The 21,408-nt window shown below is 45.5% G+C and overlaps 1 protein-coding gene across 1 annotated transcript in view; it reads left to right on the plus strand.

Annotated features, from left to right (window-relative positions):
* The first annotated feature begins 53 nt into the window (after positions 1-53).
* Positions 54-21,408, plus strand: part of BAIAP2L1 (BAR/IMD domain containing adaptor protein 2 like 1) — an 81,518-nt gene continuing 60,163 nt past the window's right edge. The window contains exon 1 of the mRNA XM_066342315.1: positions 54-322. Coding sequence (XP_066198412.1) covers positions 272-322 — 51 coding nt within the window. The 5' untranslated portion in view covers positions 54-271. The remainder of the gene's footprint in view (positions 323-21,408) is intronic.

A 21,408-nucleotide genomic window follows, 5' to 3' on the forward strand; every position in this document is an offset into this window, starting at 1 on the left:
GCCCGGCCCGGCCCGGCCCGCCTGTCCAGCTGGCGTCAGGCCGCGCCTCTGCGCTCCTCCGGGTCTTCCGCGGCGACGGCGGCGGGGCGGCGGCGCTGCGAGTTTTTGACATTTCGGCGGCGTAGACGCGCGCCGGCGCTCGCGGGCCCGCGGCTGTGGCGGCGGCCGACCCTCGAGGGCCCCTCCGTCGCGCCCCGGAGCTCCTGCCGTCCCAGGTCGGGCGGCCACGAGGCCCGGCCGCGTCCTGCCCGCGCGCCCGGCGGCCGCAGCCATGTCGAAGGGCCCGGAGGACGTGAACCGGCTCACCGAGAGCACCTACCGGGTACGCGGGCCGGAGCCGGGGCTTGGGGCCGGGGGGTCAGAGGAGCCGGGACGCGGGACGGAGGGTGCACCGGGGCCGGGACGGGGGACGGAAGGTGCACCGGGGCCGGGACGCGGGACCGTGGGTGCAGAGGGGCCGGGACGCGGGACCGTGGGTGCAGAGGGGCCGGGACGCAGAGAGCGCCTCCCCTCCCCGCCCCCCGCTGCAGCCGTCGGAGCCTCGCCGGGAGCTGCTTCGTTTGCCGCCCGGGGGCCTCGGGGGAGGCGGCGGAGGGCGGGCCGGTCGGGGCCGTGTCGGGGGCCGCGCGCGGCTCCCAGCGACTCCTCACAGCCGGGGCAGCACCGGAGCCCGGGACCAGAGTCCCGAACCGGAGCCCCGGGACCGGCGCTGCGCGCGCTTCCCCGGGGCCGCCCCTCCGACCAGCTGCACTCGGCCTTCCGCACGGGCCGTCCCCTAAAGTCCGCGGGGTCGGAGGAACGCCCGAGGGCGCCGTCCCGCTGACCGGACCTCGCGGGGCGCCGTGGTGGCCGTTCTCCGAGCCTGAACAGTCCTCATGACACGACTCTTCCAGTAACAGACAGAGACTTGGGATTAGCGGCCCGCGGAGGAAGTTTTAAGTCCTTCCTAAATGAATTCCCATGGAAATAAGATACGTGTGTAATCATCTGCTATTAATAGAACACAAAACGACTTTTGTTTTACGTGCGGCTTAGGCTCGTGGAACCCCGGAGACTTTTCACCCTTTTCCAAATTTATTTATAGTCCTTTCTGAGGCCCACAGAGTGATCCTTTTTATAGACTTTTTGGTGGTGGTGGTAACCCTAAAACGTGGTGTCTAGATTTGCAAGGTCTGTGTGAATGAATTCCTGAAGGAAGAAGGGTTGGTTGACTTTTGTAGGTTAAGGATTTGGAAAGAGCATGAAAATATATTCATAATCCATCTTGAGAAGTTCCAAGAATTTAATTGCCTTCTTCTGAATAAAAAGAAGTGCTGTAACCTGGGAATTGTAATCTGTAGATACTTGGGCACCGCGGACACAGTATTGTGGGGCTCATGACGTCACTGTGACCAAAATCTTGTTTCTTATGTGTTTCCTTAACAGAGGGGTTTAGAAACCCCGGAAATTAGAATGTTAAAAGTTTTACATTTGTATTGGGGTCGTTAATATTTAACTTCCTGAAGATGCCGGGTCAGGCCGCAGTGGTGCCTTTTCAAGCCGCGTAAATGAAACAGTCTTAGTTAAACTTGGGGGTGGGGAGTAGCAGCTACTCTGATGATTTATCAGTTAAGGAAAAACTGCATGTAATTGAGGAATGCAGATCATTGCAAATTTGAGGCAGAGCCCAAGATTCCGTAGGGCCACCAAAGCTTTAAAAAGTGAGCAGACAGATTCCTCTCCTCCTGGCCCCTCTCCCTCCAAGAATCTGGCACATTATCTTTGCTATCTGAGAGGAGATAATCAACTGGAGACAAGCAGTCAGGTGCTCCGAGGTAACTTGGCTTTGCTTTTCTCCTCCACTTATTCCTGACTTTCACTTTCAGGGATGACTCAGTTATACCCAATTACAGTAGTGCCTCCAATGCCAATCACGTGGGCATGTCACATCACCCAAGGGACTGGGGCAGGAAGGGAAAAGTGTGGGGTTCATGGTTTTGGGTTACTTTACATGTATTTGTAGATGTCAGGCAATGTAAATAGTTTGCATAGTTTGCGAAGTTATCCCACACTGAAGAACAGAGACCAGTACATCCCTCATGGCTGTTCATTCCCGGGTGATTTAAAACATGCTAAACGCTCACAGATGGTTGTTGATGGATTTTTTTTTAATCTTTTACTTTTCTTGATTTTTAGAGAGAGGGGAGAGAGAAAGAGAGAGAGAGAGAGACAGAGAGAAAGGGGAGGAGCAGGAAGCATCAACTCCCATATGTGCCTTGACCAGGCAAGCCCAGGGTTTCGAACCGGCAACCTCAGTGTTCCAGGTCGACGCCTTATCCCACTGCGCCACCACAGGTCAGGCCTATTGATGGATTTAATCGCCATTTCCTTGTTAATATTTTAGGGTCCTTTGTTTTGTGTTGAGATGATGGAATAAGATTTTTCCGTTTACTCTGGCCACGTGGCTCAGTGGATAAAGCTTCTAGCCAGTGCACCAGAAGTCACAGGTTTGACCCCCGGTCAGGGAACAGGGCACATTAGGAGAAGCAATCAATGAGTACACAACTAAATGGGACAACCTAGTGAAACAATGAGCTGATGCTTCTCTTCTGCCCTCTCCCTCTGTTCCTCTCTGAAATCGATGGAAAAAATTTTTTAAATAAATTAAAAAAGAACTTACAGCTCCAGACAAGTGTATATACAATCTGTGACATGAATGCTGCTAGCTAGCTCCTGCTTTGGCTGTGATAGAAGTGCACAGTGAAATTCTACATTCCTGGGTCTAACTGGAAGCCTGACTGACATCTTTCACCTCCTGCTCCTGGGGTTCCTGTTCGCCAGGCCGCTTCCCCACTACCAAAACGGAAAACAGTGTAAGCCTAATATGGTAAAAATCTACTGGCAGTGTGTTCATGAGTCTAGCTAGGTCTTAAAAAAAAGAGGGAGGGAGACTTCCTTCTTTGTTACCTAGCAATCTACAGTGTTTTACTAATTGAACCATAACCTAACCGGGTGTGTTTACAAAAGCCGCCTGCAAATGAGATTTTTATGACTTGCTTGTTTGGTTTTTTTTGTTTTTGTTTTTTAAATACTCAGATTTCTCCAACTTTGAAATAGGGGTAAATTCTTTAGAGAAAAATGGGGATTGTAAAGTAGCGCGATCTTCTGTATGCAGTATTAAATATCTTTAAATATTTACACATTTGCAGAGTTTTCTAAATATATACTTAGACAAATGGTTACTGGAGAGCCACGCTGAATCCCAGGAGGATATGTGTTTTACGGCCTCACAAACAAATGGCATGATAATAAGCCCCAAAATGTCAAGTAATGTTATTGTTGCTAATGAAGAATTAAACCAAAGATTCTTCCCTTTTCCCACACTTCCGTCTGTAGTATATCCCATAATTTGCAGCTTGCTTGTGACTTTGCGTGGTTTTCTGATGAGTATATGTATATGGTTTAGTGGCATGAGAATGATATAAAGTTCAAAAAAAAAAAGTCTTTCATTAAGAGTAACCACAACCTTCCTAGAAGTTAGATTTGGTCAGTCTTAGGAAATTGAGGAGGGATGAGTGTGACATCATCCAGCGATGTCATACCTACATTCCTCTCGCTAAAGCAGCAGTGAAGGGGGAAGATTAAAAGAGAAAGAAGGAACCTTCTTGGGGAGGCCTGCTCAAACAACTGTTTAAAATTGCAGACAGCGAGTGTCATCCATCTTGTGACCCTACCTGACTACCTGTTCCCTCGGAGCTCTTACTGCCTTAGGGTATAATATATTTATTATGTTGGTCTCTCTTCCCACACCAACTAGAATGTGAGCTCCCAAAAGAAAGGGCTTTGTTTCGTTGTATTTGACCACTTAGAGCAGGTCCTGGCACATAGTAGGTGTGCGTGTGTGTTGAATTTATGGACCTTTAGTAAGCACCTATCTTATGCCAAGTTCCCACCCTGCCTTGACACTTTATAGAGTGTTTGTTTCATTCTAAATATACATCTGCTGTCAAGGTCATTTGTTTACCATGGAGAGACTGAGTCCCAAAGCCTGTTTGAGTGGCCAGTGCCCACATGCCATTTACCCTGCCAACCTCTGCCCCTCCTGTTTTTGTCTAGTAATTTAGTTTTTAGAGACTAACAAATGCACAGACCAAATACCTTTTTTTGATGTGGTGATCTCAGATGTCACCCACATTTTCTGTCATTCTGATACTTCATCATCACTGGCATGTTTTCAACAAAACCTTGTTGTTGTTGTTTTAAAGACTTTATTAATTTTACAGAGAGGGGAGAGGGAGTGAGAAGTAGCAAGTCATAGCCGCTTCACTTTAGTTGTTCACTGATTGATTGCTGTATGTCCCTTGACTGGGCAAGCCCAGGGATTCGAACCTGCGACCTCAGTGTTCCAGGTTGACACATGATCCACTGTGCCACCACAGGTCAGGCCTTTCTTTTTTTTTTTTTTTTTTTTTAAGAAAATAGCCCTGGCCGGTTGGCTCAGCGGTAGAGCGTTGGCCTAGCGTGCGGAGGACCCGGGTTCGATTCCCGGCCAGGGCACACAGGAGAAGCGCCCATTTGCTTCTCCACCCCTCCGCCGCGCTTTCCTCTCTGTCTCTCTCTTCCCCTCCCGCAGCCAAGGCTCCATTGGAGCAAAAATGGCCTGGGCGCTGGGGATGGCTCCTTGGCCTCTGCCTCAGGCGCTAGAGTGGCTCTGGTCGCAATATGGCGACGCCCAGGATGGGCAGAGCATCTCCCCCTGGTGGGCAGAGCAACGCCCCTGGTGGGCGTGCCGGGTGGATCCCGGTCAGGCGCATGCGGGAGTCTGTCTGACTGTCTCTCCCTGTTTCCAGCTTCAGAAATGAAAAAAAAAAAGAAAAAAAGAAAAAGAAAATAAGGTCCTTTGGTTTCACTAGATAAAGCAAACAATCTAGGGATGTGTGCTAGGTGTTGTTTATTTGTTTAATGTAAGTGGTTCTCAAACTCTTTGAAGTCGGGGCGTATTTAAAATCCTACAAATAATTGTAGGCACACTATATACAGATGTCTGAGAAATATGTTATAATAACTAAGTCAAATATTAAAGAAAAAAATATAAAGTCCAAGTGTGACTTTATGGTAATTAAATGAAATAAATACGACAAAATTAAATTTATTCTGACATTAAAAAAACATTTTTATGTTACCTTTTTGAGTTATGCTTTTTAGAGTTTGTTTAAAGGAGTTAAAAATTAAAAAACGACAAAAAAGTTATCTTTTTATTTATATAGCTACACTCTTAGTAAGATTTAGTAAATTCGGTTGGTTCCGGTGCAAATGTGTTCAAGTTTTTTCATTCTTATGTTTATGAGAAACATGAGCCTGATGTGTCCTAGCAATTTCTTCAATGTTTGGGCATATATTGAAAGGCAAACTCTCATTTCCTCCCCAATACATTGAAGAATTCCTCTTTTTACTCTTAATTGTGTTGAGTGCAGAAAACCCCCACCATACATATCATCTTAACTTGACACCAAACAAAGGCTAGAAGAAACTTGCCTCCAGTCTTTCTGGGGAACATGGGGGGTAGTGTAAACAATCCAACACCACAACTTAACAGTCTTTTGCAACCTAATCAGGCAAGTGAGGTGGGGGGTTGGGCAAACTGTCAGCTTACAGCTAATTCCCCACACCTCTGTCCCCCAAAAATCTAAACTCCAAAAACTCTGTTGGTTTTTTGGCCCCCAACAGGCACATATTTCTCTGGAATACCACAGGGCACACCAGTGCGCCGTGGCGCACACTTTGAGAACCACTGGTTTGATGGTTCATTTTCTCCACTTGGGTTTAGTTGGGGATGTGTAAGTGACCGTCCCTGCCTGGTTGGTTTCAGTGTGGCCTGTGCTGCACAGGTCTAGCTTTTGAAGCTTAAAATTGCCTGTTAGGTTTATTGTTGGAACTTTACACGATGTCTGATCATCTTCGTCCGTTCCCATCACACTGCTGTCTTCGGGTGTGCTGAAGATAAAATGGGATTTGCAAAAGCCCAGCCACCTTGCTCTTGGCACCATGGTGATTAGAAAAAGGGGGATAGCAAAGTCACGTGCTGGGCACAGGCAGAAAGGCTGCCAGGCACCACTGTTAAGCTGAACGGGCCCCATGTCGTCGCCTTTTGTCTGGGGAAAATGGAAATACAGAGCCAAACAATAGATATCTTTTTCTGTCATAACATTTTTTTCTTGGTTAGAAAGAGGTTTTAGAACTATGATAACATGATTGCCCGGCAGATAGAGCAGCAACCTTTATTACGAAGCCTGGGAGACTGGGACCACTTGGACACATGATACCGTTCGCAAGTGTCAGGTTGCTTCCAAGTTGACATTGGTGACATTATTCCAGTTTTGGGTATGAATTCTTGCCTTGCACGTCTGTTGCAACGAGCCCCTGGGAGACTTGCAAGGGAGTCCTGATGTCTGTGGAATTGCAACAAATTGGATTTTTGTTTTCCTCAGCATTCCACACAGCTGTTTTCCTCTGCAATTCCAAAGTAAAAGTGGTTCTAAAAGCGGCACAAACATTGGCTGCTGTCGGCATTTGCAAAAGTCTTTTTGATTGCTAAGGCTTTATTACACTATAATATACGCACAGAAAGGTGTACTTTGGTGTGTGTGGGTCACTAAATTATCACAAACTGAACACACCTGTGTAACCAGTACCCAGATCAAGAAGCGGACCAGGGCCCTGGCCGGTTGGCTCAGCGGTAGAGCGTAGGCCTAGCCTGCGGAGGACCCGGGGTTCGATTCCCGGCCAGGGCACACAGGAGAAGTGCCCATCTGCTTCTCCACCCCTCCCCCCCTCCTTCCTCTCTGTCTCTCTCTTCCCCTCCCGCAGCCAAGGCTCCATTGGAGCAAAGATGGCCTGGGCGCTGGGGATGGCTCTGTGGCCTCTGCCTCAGGCGCTAGAGTGGCTCTGGTTGCAACATGGCGACGCCCCGGAGGGGCAGAGCATCGACCCCTGGTGGGCAGAGCATCGCCCCTGGTGGGCGTGCCGGGTGGATCCCTGTCGGGCACATGCGGGAGTCTGACTGTCTCTCCCTGTTTCCAGCTTCAGAAAAATGAAAAAAAAAAAAAAAGAAGAAGCGGACCAGGACCAGCTCCGTGGACGCCCCTCACATCCCTCCTTCCCAGTCCCAGCACCCCTCCCAAGGGCGTCTAACTTCTGAGAGCACAGAAATTAGTTTGGCCTGTTTTGTCTGCCTCTTTTCACTCGGTGTGCTCATCGGATTCGTCCATGTTATTGGAGTGATTGTAGTTAGTTCGCTCTTTCTTGCTGGATAGTATTCTGCTATGTGGATAAATCGCACTTTATCTCTTCTCCTGAGAGGCATTCGGATAGTTTTCAGACTCCCCTAGATTTTATGAACATTCTAGTACGTGTCTCCTGGGCATAGGCCTTCCTTTCTCTTGGCCGTATATATAGACGTGGATTTGCTGGGTTATGAGGTATTTGAATGTTTAGCTTTGGTAGGAACGGCCGGGCAGTTTTCCAAAGCGATTGTACCAGTTTACATTCCCATCAGCAGTGTGTCAGAGTGCCTGCTGCTCTCTGCATCCTCGCCAGAAGTTGATATTTTCCTTTTCACTTTGGCCACTCTGATGGGTGGAAGGAAGCAAATGAAAAATTGTAATTGAAAAACAAAACAAACAAAACGGTTTGACCCACGCTTACCAGACATCCGCAACCTCAGCAGAAGCCTGATGTCCGTATGAGTTACTTAATGTCAGAAGGACAGAACCAAGACCTGAGAACGGGGTTCCGAGACAGGCCTACGCTTGTGGTGTTCAGTAGAATGAAACACAAAGTAAACTTTCGTAGACTCTAAACCTATCATAGCTGAACACATCAAAAGGTTTGTGTAAGAGGTGTTGGCGGAGATGAGCCATATTTGAACAAACTGGAATGGCTGGGGGGCATGCAGAGTTAGGTTAATTGAGTTTTCCTCTGTTAATTGAGTATTAATGAAAGTACCTTTTACATTTTCTATGTGACTTTTCTTGACACTGTTCCTACTTTACTGTTAAAGGCATGATCGACTAGTTTTTAAAAAGAACTTTAGTGAGTTGCTGTTGAGTCAGGAAGTTTAAAGGCTAGTACTTTCTAATGTTTTTATTTATCCATTTTGTTTTGTTTTGGGGGGGGGGGTTTGTGCTTTTTTTTTTTTTTTACAGGGACAGAGTCATAGAGAGGGATGGATAGGGACAGACAGACAGGAACAGAGAGAGATGAGAAGCATCAATCATTAGTTTTTCGTTGCAACACCTTAGTTGTTCATTGATTGCTTTCTCATATGTGCCTTGACCGCGGGCCTTCAGCAGACTGAGTAACCCCTTGCTTGAGCCAGTGACCTTGGGTCCAAGCTGGCAAGCTTTTTGCTCAAGCCAGATGAGCCCGCGCTCAAACTGGCAACCTCGGGGTCTCGAACCTTGGTCCTCCGCATCCCAGTCTGATGCTCTACCCACTGCGCCACCGCCTGGTCAGGCCTTTCTAATGTTTTTAATTTGGGACTTCTCCCCACTTAGGTTGTACATACTTGAGAACAGGTCCCCCAAATTATCCCTCTTAGCATTTACAACATTCATATTTTTGTGTGTGTGTTTCGGTTTTAATCTGTTTCTCAAAACCGTATTTTTCTCTGATGCCAGAAAATTTCCAAAATTTCTCTTGAGTATTTATTATGCTGCAAGTAAGTCATGAAACCCACAGCCCAGAGATAACAGTATTCGTTCTTGTTGACCCTCTTTTTAAAATATTTTTCAGTACATCTTTCCATGTCCATCAGTAATTCTGTGCCTTGTTCTGATGGCTCTACAGAACTCCGCTCTTTGTCATAATTTATTGATCCTGTCCTGGGTTGCTCGGCATAAGATCGTTACTGGTACTTTGCTGTTAAAGCACTGCAGGGAACATCATTGCGGGTAAAGCTTTGCACAGATCTGTTGGAGTCTTCCTTAAGCTAAATCCCCAGGAGGGAGTGTGGGTCAGATTGTAGGTACAAGCATGTTTGCTACACAACACAATGCAAAAGTCCCTCCAGAAAACATACCCCAACCAGTGAAGTGGACCTTTTCAAACCACTTCCTTTTCTATAACCCCACGAGGACTTTTGAACAGTAGTAAAACAGGCATACTTGTAACATACAGTAGTTTATGGATGTTGGCCAGGAGAAGACTCGATATTTTGTGTCTACCACTATTGGGTATAATTTCCTCCATAAACTTTGTACGTGTGGACGTGTACAGAGTAATTACAGCTCTCTGACCTTTCAGGCTTATATACTTTTGTTATTTTCCTCAACCTTGACTTGATCTTTCTATTTATGTTTTCCAGACCTTGAGTGTCTTTCTAGTTTATCGTTTTGGGGGGGAACTGTGTTCTGGTTGTAAGGGCTGCCTCAAATCATTGTAGATAAAGTGGAGATGTGTAAATAAGATAAAATGTTGCTGGTTTTTCTCATTCAAAACTAAATGAAAAGTATTTCCGGAATGTGTTTCCCAGCCCAGGGAACAAAAATAAAAGAACACCCCACGGATACCTAACCAAGGGTTCTCAGCCTTCTGTTAGAGAGCTACCTGTGCTTTCGGGGGAGGAGCAGGCAGGAGAAGGTGCTCAGGTGTGTTGCTTTTATTTATTTGGTACTTTGCAGGTTTAAAAGTTCCTACACAATGGCAGTTCCTTCACTAAAACTATCAAAGCATAGTAGTTGTTAACTCCTGAGTTAAAGTTAAAGGAGACTTTACTTCTCACTTGTAGTCTACCTTCTGGAGTATTTACATTTTCTTCTGTGTGTGGATGATTTTTATGTTTAAGTAAGTTTTTTTTTTTTTATCTTATTTATTTTTTTTAGAGAGGAGAGAGAGGGGGAGAGAGACAGAGACAGAGACAGAGAGAGAGGAGAGAGAGACAGGGGGGAGGAGCTGGAAGCATCAACTCCCATATGTGCCTTGACCAGGCAAGCCCAGGGTTTTGAACCGGTGACCTCAGCATTTCCAGGTCAACACTTTATCTACTGCGCCACCACAGGTCAGGCATTAAGTAAGCTTTTAAAAAAACATTGATTTATAGATTCCATTTTAATGGATAAAAAGTTCTAAAAAACTAAACTAAATGGTAATATGTACCATTCCCATTCTCCATTTTGCAAATTAGTATTTCAGAGAGCAACTTAATTTAAAATCTTACCCTTTTAATTTTGACTTGTAGGGAGTGCTTTTTTTTTTTTTCTTTTTTTTTTAAGATTTTATTTATTGATTTTAGAGGCGGGGAGGAGCAGGAAGCATGAGCTTGCAGTAGCTGCTTCTTGTTCGTGCCTTGACCAGGCAAGCCCGGGGTTTCAATCCAGCGACCTCAGCATTCCAGGTCGATGCTTTATCCACTGTGCCGCCAAGCAGCAGTAGCCTCAAAAGGTGCAAAAGCAGTGAAGACAAGGGCAGGAAAAGGCACAGAGGAGTAACAGCCTGCCCAAAGTAAGTAGGGATAAAAGTTCAGCTGATTAGAACACACGGCCCAGAGTAAACATGAGAGAGATTGGGGTTAGGGGTCAGGACAGATCTCAGATGATGAGTCAGCCGTCAGGCACCGGAAGTGCTCCTCTCCCTCCGCCCTTCCCTGGCCCTGGGTTATGAGAAGGGAACCCCCTGCTAATAGCGGGAGGAGAAGGAGAAGTACAGGAGATGGCCCTGGTCACCTTCCTGTGCTTATCTGAGACAGATGCCTGGGACCTGAGCTAACAGACCCGTTCATTTCTGGCTGCAAGAACTCAAGTGGCAAAAGAAAATCAGGAAAATCACAATGATGATTCCTTATACTTAAAGAGCTGTGATTTTTCCTTTTTTTCTTTCTTTTCTTTCTTTTTTTATATAAAACTTGAATGGTTTTAATAGGCTAAATAGCATTTATCACAGCTTGGGCTTCATGGTTAAGGTGCAAGGCACCAACTGTGTCTGACAGTGCTTTGTATTTCAAGATGTGAAAACGACTTGAAACATGCAAGGCATTGCTCCTATTAGACACTCATTCCGGCCCTTTGAGAAGACAACTTCTGCAGCTAGCCGATCCATCCTTCCTGCTATCCCAGATTTTTGTACATACTTGATTAATGTCATATTTCTCCACTTGCCCTTGGGCCCCAATTTTCTTATCCAAAGTAAGGGTGATAACAGTACCCCCCTCCTATGGTGGTTGTGAAGATTAAATATGGTAATACGGGAAAGCACTTAGAGCAGGGTGCCAGATGTTAGCAGGTGGTGGCCTGTGTTTGCTACACTGTAACCACCACAAGAGCATTCGTTTTCATCTGTTTACTGTTTATCCCTGGTATCTCATTCCCGGGGTGACTGACACAGAGGCAGAGCTGAGCAGGCATCAAAGAGTACTGAACAGTTACTGACAGAATTTCCTCTCTGTCAGTGAGCTCTCCACTCCTTGAGAGGTTCTGGGGGTTTCTTTCTTTCTTTTTTTTTTTTTAAGCCTTCATTGTGCTGTTGCACAGTGAGAACTCAACCATCTGTTGAATAAACACTGAAGATCTATGCTTATCACACAGTTGTAACTAAAACCCTCAGCTACTCTGTTGTCATCGGGACTAAGATAGTGCTCACAGTGATAGCTTCCCTGGTTTGAGCACCTGTTACAGATGTGCCTGGCTTATGCCACCTACACTCCTCCTCTCAACATCCTTTGCATCACAGCTGTGCCAAGCGCAGTGGTCACCACTGGGACCCACCCTGCAGGAAAGACAGTCTGTCCTTATGAGAGGACAGCAGGGCCAAATTTTAGTATCTCGGGCCTTTCCACTCCACCTCGGCCTGCCCGGCGCCATCAATTAATTGTGTCCTTGCCCCTGCCCCACCCTCTCTCCCAGATTTCTCTGGACTCTATTTTGTCTCATAATGGAAATACTGTAAGAGAGAAGGAAAGGGATAATATATCAATACATGCAGGTTACGTTCTAAAGGAGGTGTTTTTTTGCCTGACCAGGCGGTGGCGCAGTGGATAGAGCGTCGGACTGGGATGCTGAGGACCCAGGTTTGAGACCCCGAGTTCGCCAGCTTGAGCGTGGGCTCATCTGGTTTGAGCAAAAGTTCACCAGCTTGAACCCAAGGCCACTGGCTTGAGCAAGGGGTTACTCGGTCTGCTGAAGGCCCGCAGTCAAGACACATATGAGAAAGCAATCAATGAACAACTAAGGTGTCGCAATGCGAAACAAAAAACTAATGATTGATGCTTCTCATCTCTCCGTTCCTGTCTGTCTGTCCCTGTCTATCCCTCTCTCTGACTCTCTCTCTCTCTGTCTGTAAAAAACAACAACAAAAAGGAGGTGTTTTTTGGTTTGTTTGTTTTTTAAGGCAATTTGTAAGAAGTCTTCGGCAAGTTGGACAACAACAAAGGAGAATTTTGAAGTTTTGCTTCCCCTTGCTGGTATCTGAGAAATATCAGTAATAAGCTGGACCCATTTTTAAATTATTTTGGGGTTTAGTGCTCAGATAGTAAGGACTATTATTTTCATACAAAGCAGAATGACCCTTCTCATGGAATCTGGTTGAGGGAACTTTTCTAGAGTTATTCCATGTGTTATTATTATTAGAGACATTTGGAAAGAACTGGTGAACTTTAAAAAAACAACAACAATTGGCTCAGTGGTAGAGCGTCGGCCTGGTATGCAGGAGTCCCGGGTTCGATTACCAGCCAGGGCACACAGGAGAAGCGCCCATCTGCTTCTCCACCCCTCCCACTCTTCTTCCTCTCTCTCTCTCTTCCCTTCCCGCAGCCAAGGCTCCATTGGAGCTAAGTTGGCTCGGGCGCTGAGGATGGCTCCATGGCCTCCACCTCAGGTGCTAGAATGGCTGCAGCTGCAACAGAGCAACACCCCAGATAAGCAGAGCATCGCCCCCTGGTGGGCATGCTGGGTGGATCCCAGTCGGGCGCATGCGGGAGTCTGTCTGACTGCCTTCCTGTTTCCAACTTCAGAAAAATACACAAAAAAAAACCACAAAAAACAATGAATGTCACTTGCTATATGAAATCAGCAACTTACTTTGATCTAGGAAAGTTCCTATCACCTGTTACATACATATTTGGGGGCTTTCTAAACAAATGATAGTGCCCGTAAGACATTCTGTCCTGTAAATTCATTGCTTGCTCTTTATTCCGTGACACGCCTTTTAAAAACATCTAGGCAGGCGGGAACCCTTAGCCAAACAGTCTAGTATGCTGCATAGCCTTCAAAGTGTGTGTCTTTTGATAGCTAGTTAAAACCCAGCAACTAAAGTTGCTCTTTCCTTAACCTGTGACATTTGCCTGTGATAAAGTTATGTATTTCTAAGTGATATTCAAGTAAGAAACACTAAAGGTGTTTGCATTTCTTATTTTTGTCACATTAATCTGGATTACCTTGGTATTTTTTTTTTTTTTCACTCCTGTCTCCCTAACAGACCGTGCATTATTTTTCAAGAGCCTGGCCCTGTCCTCATTTATCTTAGTGTGCTCTAGAGCCCGTGCGGGGCTGGACTCGGCTCACTGTAGGTGGACAGTAAAGATTGAACAAGTCTATGTTGTTTCGAAGGCCCAGATGTGAGAAGGACTTGACAGAGATGGTGGAGTGAATTGTAAATGCACAGGTTATCTAGTACTTGCTGTGATCTCATCCGTCCCCTCTCTCTCTCTCTCTCTCTCTCTCTCTCTCTCACACACACACACACACACACACACACACACACACACACACGAAAATACCAGAAAAGAAGCACATTTTCAGATTCTGATGGAAAGTTCTACAGTAGTCGTCGTCCTGGTATGGAGCTGGCTATAGGAAGGATTGTGTTTCCATTCTTTCAAACAAGAACACGTACCTCTATGCACCAAGCAAAAATGGATGCTCGTATTATCAGAGTTGGAATTTGAAGAAGTGGTTTTCACTTCCCTCTCACTATTCTGAAGTTTAAGGTCCAAAAATTGCTTGAATTCTGGGACAGGGTCCCTAAATCTCCTGTCCAGTGGGAGCCAGTGTGGACTGGGTGTTGTTACAATATCTGATATCTTGCTAATTGCTAGGTTTAGGAATGCCTGCATTCAGCCCCAAAGCTTTCTTGGCACTTCCAAGAAATGTGGTGTGTGTGTGTGTGTGTGTGTGTGTGTGTGTGTGTGTATAACTATGTGCAGTCAAAGGACCTGCTGGACTTGGACCCAGTGTAATCGTCTGCACTTAAACTACAAGGAAAAGCAGTTTCAAATGATTCCCCCCTCAGACAACTGTAAAACTTTTGTCTAGTGTTAAAAGTAGAATGAGACTTTCTAGTATTAAACGAGGTTTAGACCATTAGTTTTTCTCCGGGTAATTTTATCAGATGGTCATGAACTCAGATTGCCTGCAATTTAGTTCTCCCTCCCTCATTTAAAAAAAAAAAATAACAATTGAGAACATATATTCTTACACTAATTTACTGGGCGGTGGAGCTCTGGGACTTAATTTTCTAGATACGCTTGATAATTTCTGCCACGAGGTTTGAACAGTTTCTAGGGCACACTTCTTGCTTTTCCCCACCAGTGTGTGGTAGCTGGGCGGAGGGGTGGAGAAGCAAATGGGCGCTTCTCCTGTGTGCCCTGGCCGGGAATCGAACCCGGGTCCTCCGCACGCTAGGCCGACGCTCTACCGCTGAGCCAACCAGCCAGGGCTAAGGAGGTGTTTTTTGGTTTGTTTGTTTTTTAAGGCAATTTGTAAGAAGTCTTCGGCAAGTTGGATAACAACAAAGGAGAATTTTGAAGTTTTGCTTGATTATACTTCTGCTTCAGAATAGTTCCTGCCACCTAAATGAGGAGGGAAGAGGGGAAGTGGAGTGTGTCACAGAAATCTCTTTCTTTAAACAAAGAAGTAAAATGGAGGTGTGCTTTTAGTAGCGTATCGATGTGGCGCTGTACACACCTTTCGGAGTAATCGCACTGGTTCTGATCACTTGGCGGGTATTTAAGGAGCTCAGGATCTCGTAGGTGTTTTCAGAACTCTCTGAGAACACGCTAGGAGAGGGGAAGCCCAAAGAGGTGGCTCTGTGCCTGCTGACCTCTGGCCCAGGGGCCTCTCATGCTCGGTCATGTTGTGAAGGATGGAGCCGTGTAACCCTGCAGGCCTCCTGGCTTCATTTCTAGCATGCCCTTTGCGCTCTGAAGGACCCTTTGGCAGAAATAACATTGTATCAACCAAAGCCTGGGTTATGGGTAAAAGAAAGGAAGAATGAAGGCAGGACAGTGATTAAGTCATGGAAAGTTTTCATGGAGCGTTTTCTCTGGGGGCTGAAGATTTCCTATGAAAGTCTCTTAGCAGGACACAGTAATTACCAAAACTTAATTTATTTCCTGGAGACACATATGCCAAGCTCCTTCCCCTCTCACACCTGGAAAGACAACTGCTAATCCAGCAGGAGATCTGTCTCAAAATAGCTGGGTTATCTTTTTCTACTAATGGGTCCAGTTGATTTTCACCATGGGAGGGAAAGGTGCTGTGATAGCTACCTGGGCATAAATGTTTTTGCAGACCAGGAGCACTTTTTCTGGCAGGTCGAGAAGAAATAGCTTTATTGAGGTATGAGCTATGAATGTAAAATTCATTCATTTTAAATGTACAAGCCACTTGTTTTTAGTATAGTCACAGAATTGTATAACCATCATCACAGTCCAACTTGATAACATTTCCTTCATCCCCCAAAGAAGGTCCTTTGTGCCTGTCTCATTCTCGGCCCCAGGCAATCACTGATACAGTTTTGGTCTCTGTAGAGTTGACTTTTCTAGACATTTCGTAAAACTGGAGTCATACAATTCGTGGTCTCTCGTGACTGGCTTCTTTTACTTAGCACGGTGGAGTTCCTCTGTGCTGGCCGTGTGTGTTAGCTCTGTCTGTTTCCTTTGGTGGCTGGATAATATTCCACGGATGAATGTAGCAACATTTCATCTGTCCACCAGCTGATGGGCATTTAAGTTGTTCCCAACAAGGTACTTTCTAAGGGCCGTATTACTGTCTAATGCCTAAATCATTGAAGTGTCAGCTTGGGAAAACCATAGGGTTGGGAAGCAGAATTCACAAAGGAAAGCTGTGGTGTTTTCAGACGTTGTAAGCCCATTACGACTTCATAGGTCGAGACAGGGCAGAACCTTGCAGCTTTTGTGACCCTTGGTTGGAGCTGTTAAAACGGTGAGCTAATTAAGTTGAAAACGGTGGCCCCATTATGTCATCCCCGATTTTCTTCTTCTTTTTTTTTTTTTAATGTAAATCACTTTTTTTTTTTTTTTTCATTTTTCTGAAGCTGAAAACGGAGAGACAGTCAGACAGACTCCCGCATGCGCCCGACCGGGATCCACCCGGCACGCCCACCATGGGGCGACGCTCTGCCCACCAGGGGGCGATGCTCTGCCCATCCTGGGCGTCGCCATGTTGCGACCAGAGCCACTCTAGCGCCTGAGGTAGAGGCCACAGAGCCATCCCCAGCGCCCGGGCCATCTTTGCTCCAATGGAGCCTTGGCTGCGGGAGGGGAAGAGAGAGACAGAGAGGAAGGCGCGGCGGAGGGGTGGAGAAGCAAATGGGCGCTTCTCCTGTGTGCCCTGGCCGGGAATCAAACCCGGGTCCTCCGCACGCTAGGCCGACGCTCTACCGCTGAGCCAACGGACCAGGGCTTCATCCCCGATTTTCGAGGCTACTTGGCCCCCTGGATGATTGTGTGTGTGGCAGTGTGTTCAGACGAGCTGAAGTCACATCATGCAGCTGATTCATCCATGAGCACGTATGCTACATTTCTTATCTAACTGCGGCTGCTGAGTAAGTGCACTCGGGGCATTCGATGGTTCTTGGTGCTGCCGCTGCAGTGGTCCTTGGCCTTCAAGCACAGGCAGTTCCCACTAAAGACACGGAGTAAACAGATAGTAATATTAGGTGAGGTAGTGACAGGCCTTTTTAAAAAAGAGAAGCATAGAGCAGCGAGAGAGGGGGAGGCTGGAGCTGCCACCCTCCATAGGAGGGGAGGCTGGAGGGAGGTGTCTGTGAGAGGTTTGGAGCCGAGACCCAGCTGGGTGGGTCCCCAGGAGAAGAGCTTTCCCGCGGGAGAGCAGTGTGATGGGCTGGGTTTGGCCTGCTCCCAGAGTACCCCAGAAGGGAGCCCTTGTGCCCGGAGCAGTGATGGGGTGAAGGCCGAGTGGCCACAGCCCAGACCTGCTTGATGGCAAGAAATACCCACCTGTCTTTAAAATGACAAGTCACTGTTGACATCTGTGATAGACATGAGAGTGGAGGATAGCTTTTACAGTCACGCATCGCTTGACAAGGGAACCACAGTGAGAGAGGCATCACTCGGCAGTTTCGTCACCGTGTGCACATCAGTCGCACAGGCCTGTATGATACAGCCTACCACACACCTAGGCTACAGACCCGCACAGCACGTCACTGTACTGCACGTTGTAGGCATTTGGAACCCAAGGGCAAGTATTACATTTGTGTATCTAAGCATATCTAAACATAGAAAAGGTCAGGTAAAAATGCAATATAAAAAAAGATAACAGGTGTGTAAGAGCACTTACCACGGATGGGGTTTGCAGGGCTGGAAGTTGCTGGTGAGTCAGTGAGTGAGTGGTCAGTGAAGGTGAAGGCCTGGGACATTACTGTACACTACTGACTGTAGGCTTTATAAATACCATACACTTGGGCTGACCGGATCGCCCGGTTGGTTAGAGCATTGTCCAGAAGCACAGAGGTTACTGGTTTGCGCCCCGGTCACGGTCCAGAAACAGATGTTCCTGTCTCATGCTCATTCTCTCCCTTCCACTCTCTAAAATCAATAAAAATAAAAATAAAAACATTTAAATTCATTTTTAATAGGGTTATTTTATTCGATAATAAATTAATGTTCGCTTAATGTACCTTTTTTCCCCATTGATTAGGCGGGCGGTGGAGGGAGAGAAGCATCACTCTCGTTCCACTTAGTTGTGTGCTCATTGATTGCTTATTTGTTCCCTGGCTGGAATCGAACCCATGACCTCAGCACGCTCTGTCCACGGAGCAACCGGGCCAGGGCTTAATGTAACTTTTTTACTTGATAAACTTTGCAATTTTTTAAAAAGCTTTTTGACTCTTAGAACACTTAGTTTAAAACAGAAATATATTGTACAGTTGTGTAAAAATTTTTTCTTTATAACCTTATTCTAAAAGCCTTATTCTTATTTTAAAATTTTTTATAACTTTAAACTTTTTTTTGTTAAAAACTAAGACACGCACAGTAACCTAGGCCTACACAGGGTCAGGGTCAGGATCAGGGTCAAGGTCATCGTTATCGCTGTCCTCCACCGTCCACCGTCCACCTCCACACCTTGTCCCACTGGGAGGGCTTCACGGGCAATGACCTGCGGGGAGCTGGCTCCCCTCTGACGGGGCCTTCCTCTGGAATACGTCCTCAGGGGCCCGCCTGAGGGTCGTCAGGAGCAGGTGCCACTCTTCAGAAACCTGTCCTTGGTGCTGGTCGGTTTTGTTCCTTCTTTCAACGTCGACTTGCTGACAAGCAGAAGATTCACCTTGCACATTCCTAGTAGTGAAAACCTTTTTCATGTCGGCGTCCCTGTTTGAAACTTTTTAAGGAGCTTGTTGAGGTCTACAGAAGTTTCTGCTAAACGCTTCACTTGAATTCTCTTGGGGGTTCTTTTTCTTCTGCAGTTTCTGGGATACCATACATAAGTTAGACAGGAATAAAGTCAGTCAGTATGTACTGAGCTGGACAGGTCTCAGAGGCGTAATGTTAAATAAAAAAAGTAAGATGTAAAAGTGAAATTATTACATGATGCCATTTATTAACTGCACAAAGCAACATTATATGTTAATTATGACTAGTATACATGTGTGTATAAAAGTATAAAATACTTCTTGGTAAATTAGAAGGTTAACAGTCTTAATTAGCAGTTCCTTCTGGGGAGAAAAAAAAAGGGTTATGAGACTTGGCTGAGGTGGTTAAAACCTCATGTGGTTTTGTACTATAGTTCTGTAGTATTTTAATTCCTTTTCAGCAAAGGAAATCAGTATGGTTTCCATTATTCTTGTGAGGTAGTCTGGGAATCTTCGTTTTCTTTTCTTCCTCCCCTCCTTGTTTGCCCGGGCCGAATTGGTCCCCTATATTGTGATGCTGTTAGATTAATTAGAGCCATCAAAAGAGCAGGAGCAAGATTACAAGAAAGCTTCTGAAAAGAAAGTATTGTAGACACTCCCCATAATTTCTTACACTGAAATGGTGCTCCATCCTAAGCGTTTTTAGCTCACTTTGCTGCATAGCTCACTTTAAGGCAGTGGTCCTCAACCCCCAGGCTGCAGACCGGTACCGGGCGTGGGCCATTTGGTACCAGTCCGCAGAGAAAAAGAATAAATAACTTACATTATTTCTGTTTTATTTATATTTAAGTCTGAACGATGTTTTAATTTTAAAAAATGACCAGATTCCCTCTGTTACATCCGTCTAAGACTCACTCTTGACGCTTGTCTCGGCCATGTGATACATTTATCCGTCTCACTGTAAAGGCTGGTCCGTGAAAATATTTTCTGACATTAAACTGGTCCGTGGCCCAGAAAAGGTTGGGGACCACTGCTTTAAGGAACATGTACTGAGGCCGAGGGGTGAGTGCAAAGATTCGTAGGAAGGTTCCCCGGGGCCTGACACCGCTCCTGCTGCCTGTGGGACCTCCCGCAAGGCTTTTAGATATAATGCCTCAAAGATTTGGTGTCTGGTCTGTAAAATGGGGATAATAGTAGTCATGTTGTTAGGATCTAGTGAGACAACCCGTGTGAAATAGTAGACTTCGAGCCTGAAACATAGTAGCACCCCTTAAATGTCAAAATGTATCTCAGATGGAAAAAGGAATAAAATGTTCTTAACTGAATAAAGCAGGTAACATTTTCAATGTCCTATGTACTGCCCACTTCTCTAGCGGTTTTTGTATTCATGGTCTCTCTCATCCTAAGGTGACACTTGGAGTGGAAGAGCCAGTGTCATTTGTTTGCATGTTACAGAGCAGAATTTGAGGTGCCTGGAGACATCTGTGGAAACAGGAATGTTCATTCACTTGAAGACTGGACTAACAGTTTAGAGCTCTTGCGGGGATAATTTACTACACCTGATATGGTATGCACTAAGTGTCAAGTGCTTGGAAGAACACATAGGAAGTGCTCCATAAGCATTAGTTATTATCTCATTGAATCCCCGCAGGCCTCATGAAGTAGAAATGATTGTTACTCCCATTTTGTAGGGGAAGAGACTGAGGCTTAATGGGGTGGCTATGTGATTTTGCTCAAGGACTGGAGACCAAAGTTCTTTTTCACGTCGTGTCTCCTTATTCCCCACACCAGCCCCAGGCCCATTGCTTTGGGGATAGCGTGTTACACATTATAGACAATACAGACTGATTTGTAATGCACATTGATAGCTAGTAGCAAAAATATATCCATACAGGCTGAAGGGGAACCAAAACCTTTCTACATTTGACTGATAGGAGACATTTTTGGGGTGTTTATATATTTGAATCCTAGTATTTCTGCCCCAACTTGATATTTCTTCAAACAAAAACCATCTCAGTTGTCTAATTTTCCTTTACTTGGCTTGTGCACCCCATTCAAGATGGGTACGAAAAACACGGCTCTTCTCGCCATCTGTTAGCCCACAAGCTGCTGCCTTTTTGCCACGTTTACTCACTGACATTTTCCCTAAAGGCGGGGACATAATCAAGTATTGACAATGTTAGTCGAGTACAGCGGCTTTCAACTCCACAAGGAAGGAGGAAGTGAGATTTTCTACAAATGAAGTCTACCTAGAGATGTTCTTAAATATGTAATCCTTCTTAGCAGATGGTCTTGTCGCATGCAATTAAATTATGCCTTGATTGGTTTAAGCATTTGCAACATTGCTGAATTAATTTTAATTTGTGTGAGGTTGCATAGAACAAAATAATCTGGAAAGTTTCATGAGTTACACGTACTACCTGAATCAGGTCATAAAACAATATTTATATAGAGAGTCTTAAATCTTTTTTTTTTTTTTAGAGAGTCTTAAATCATTTTTGAAGCTTATGCCAGGGTGAATATTACCCACATTTTTTTTCAACTGAGAAAAATAAAGCACTCAAATATCAAATTATTTGTCCTTGGTTGTAGGGAGAAGTGAAAAAAGAAATAGAGAAAACCAAGTTTTCGAAATTTAAAGTTAGTTCAGTTTAACTGTCTAGCTAGTCATAATTGTATTCATTTATGCTTCATAGCATAAATGAATTGTATTCATTATGCTCTAGGTGGGTACAAGTAACAATTTTTCAAAACTGCAAGAAAAAGTGGTGAGGCCATTAAGGCCATCATAAGATTGTATAATTCATTTTATTTATTTATTTATTT

Source organism: Saccopteryx leptura, chromosome 6, assembly GCF_036850995.1.
Source record: "Saccopteryx leptura isolate mSacLep1 chromosome 6, mSacLep1_pri_phased_curated, whole genome shotgun sequence".
Lineage (NCBI taxonomy): Eukaryota > Metazoa > Chordata > Mammalia > Chiroptera > Emballonuridae > Saccopteryx > Saccopteryx leptura.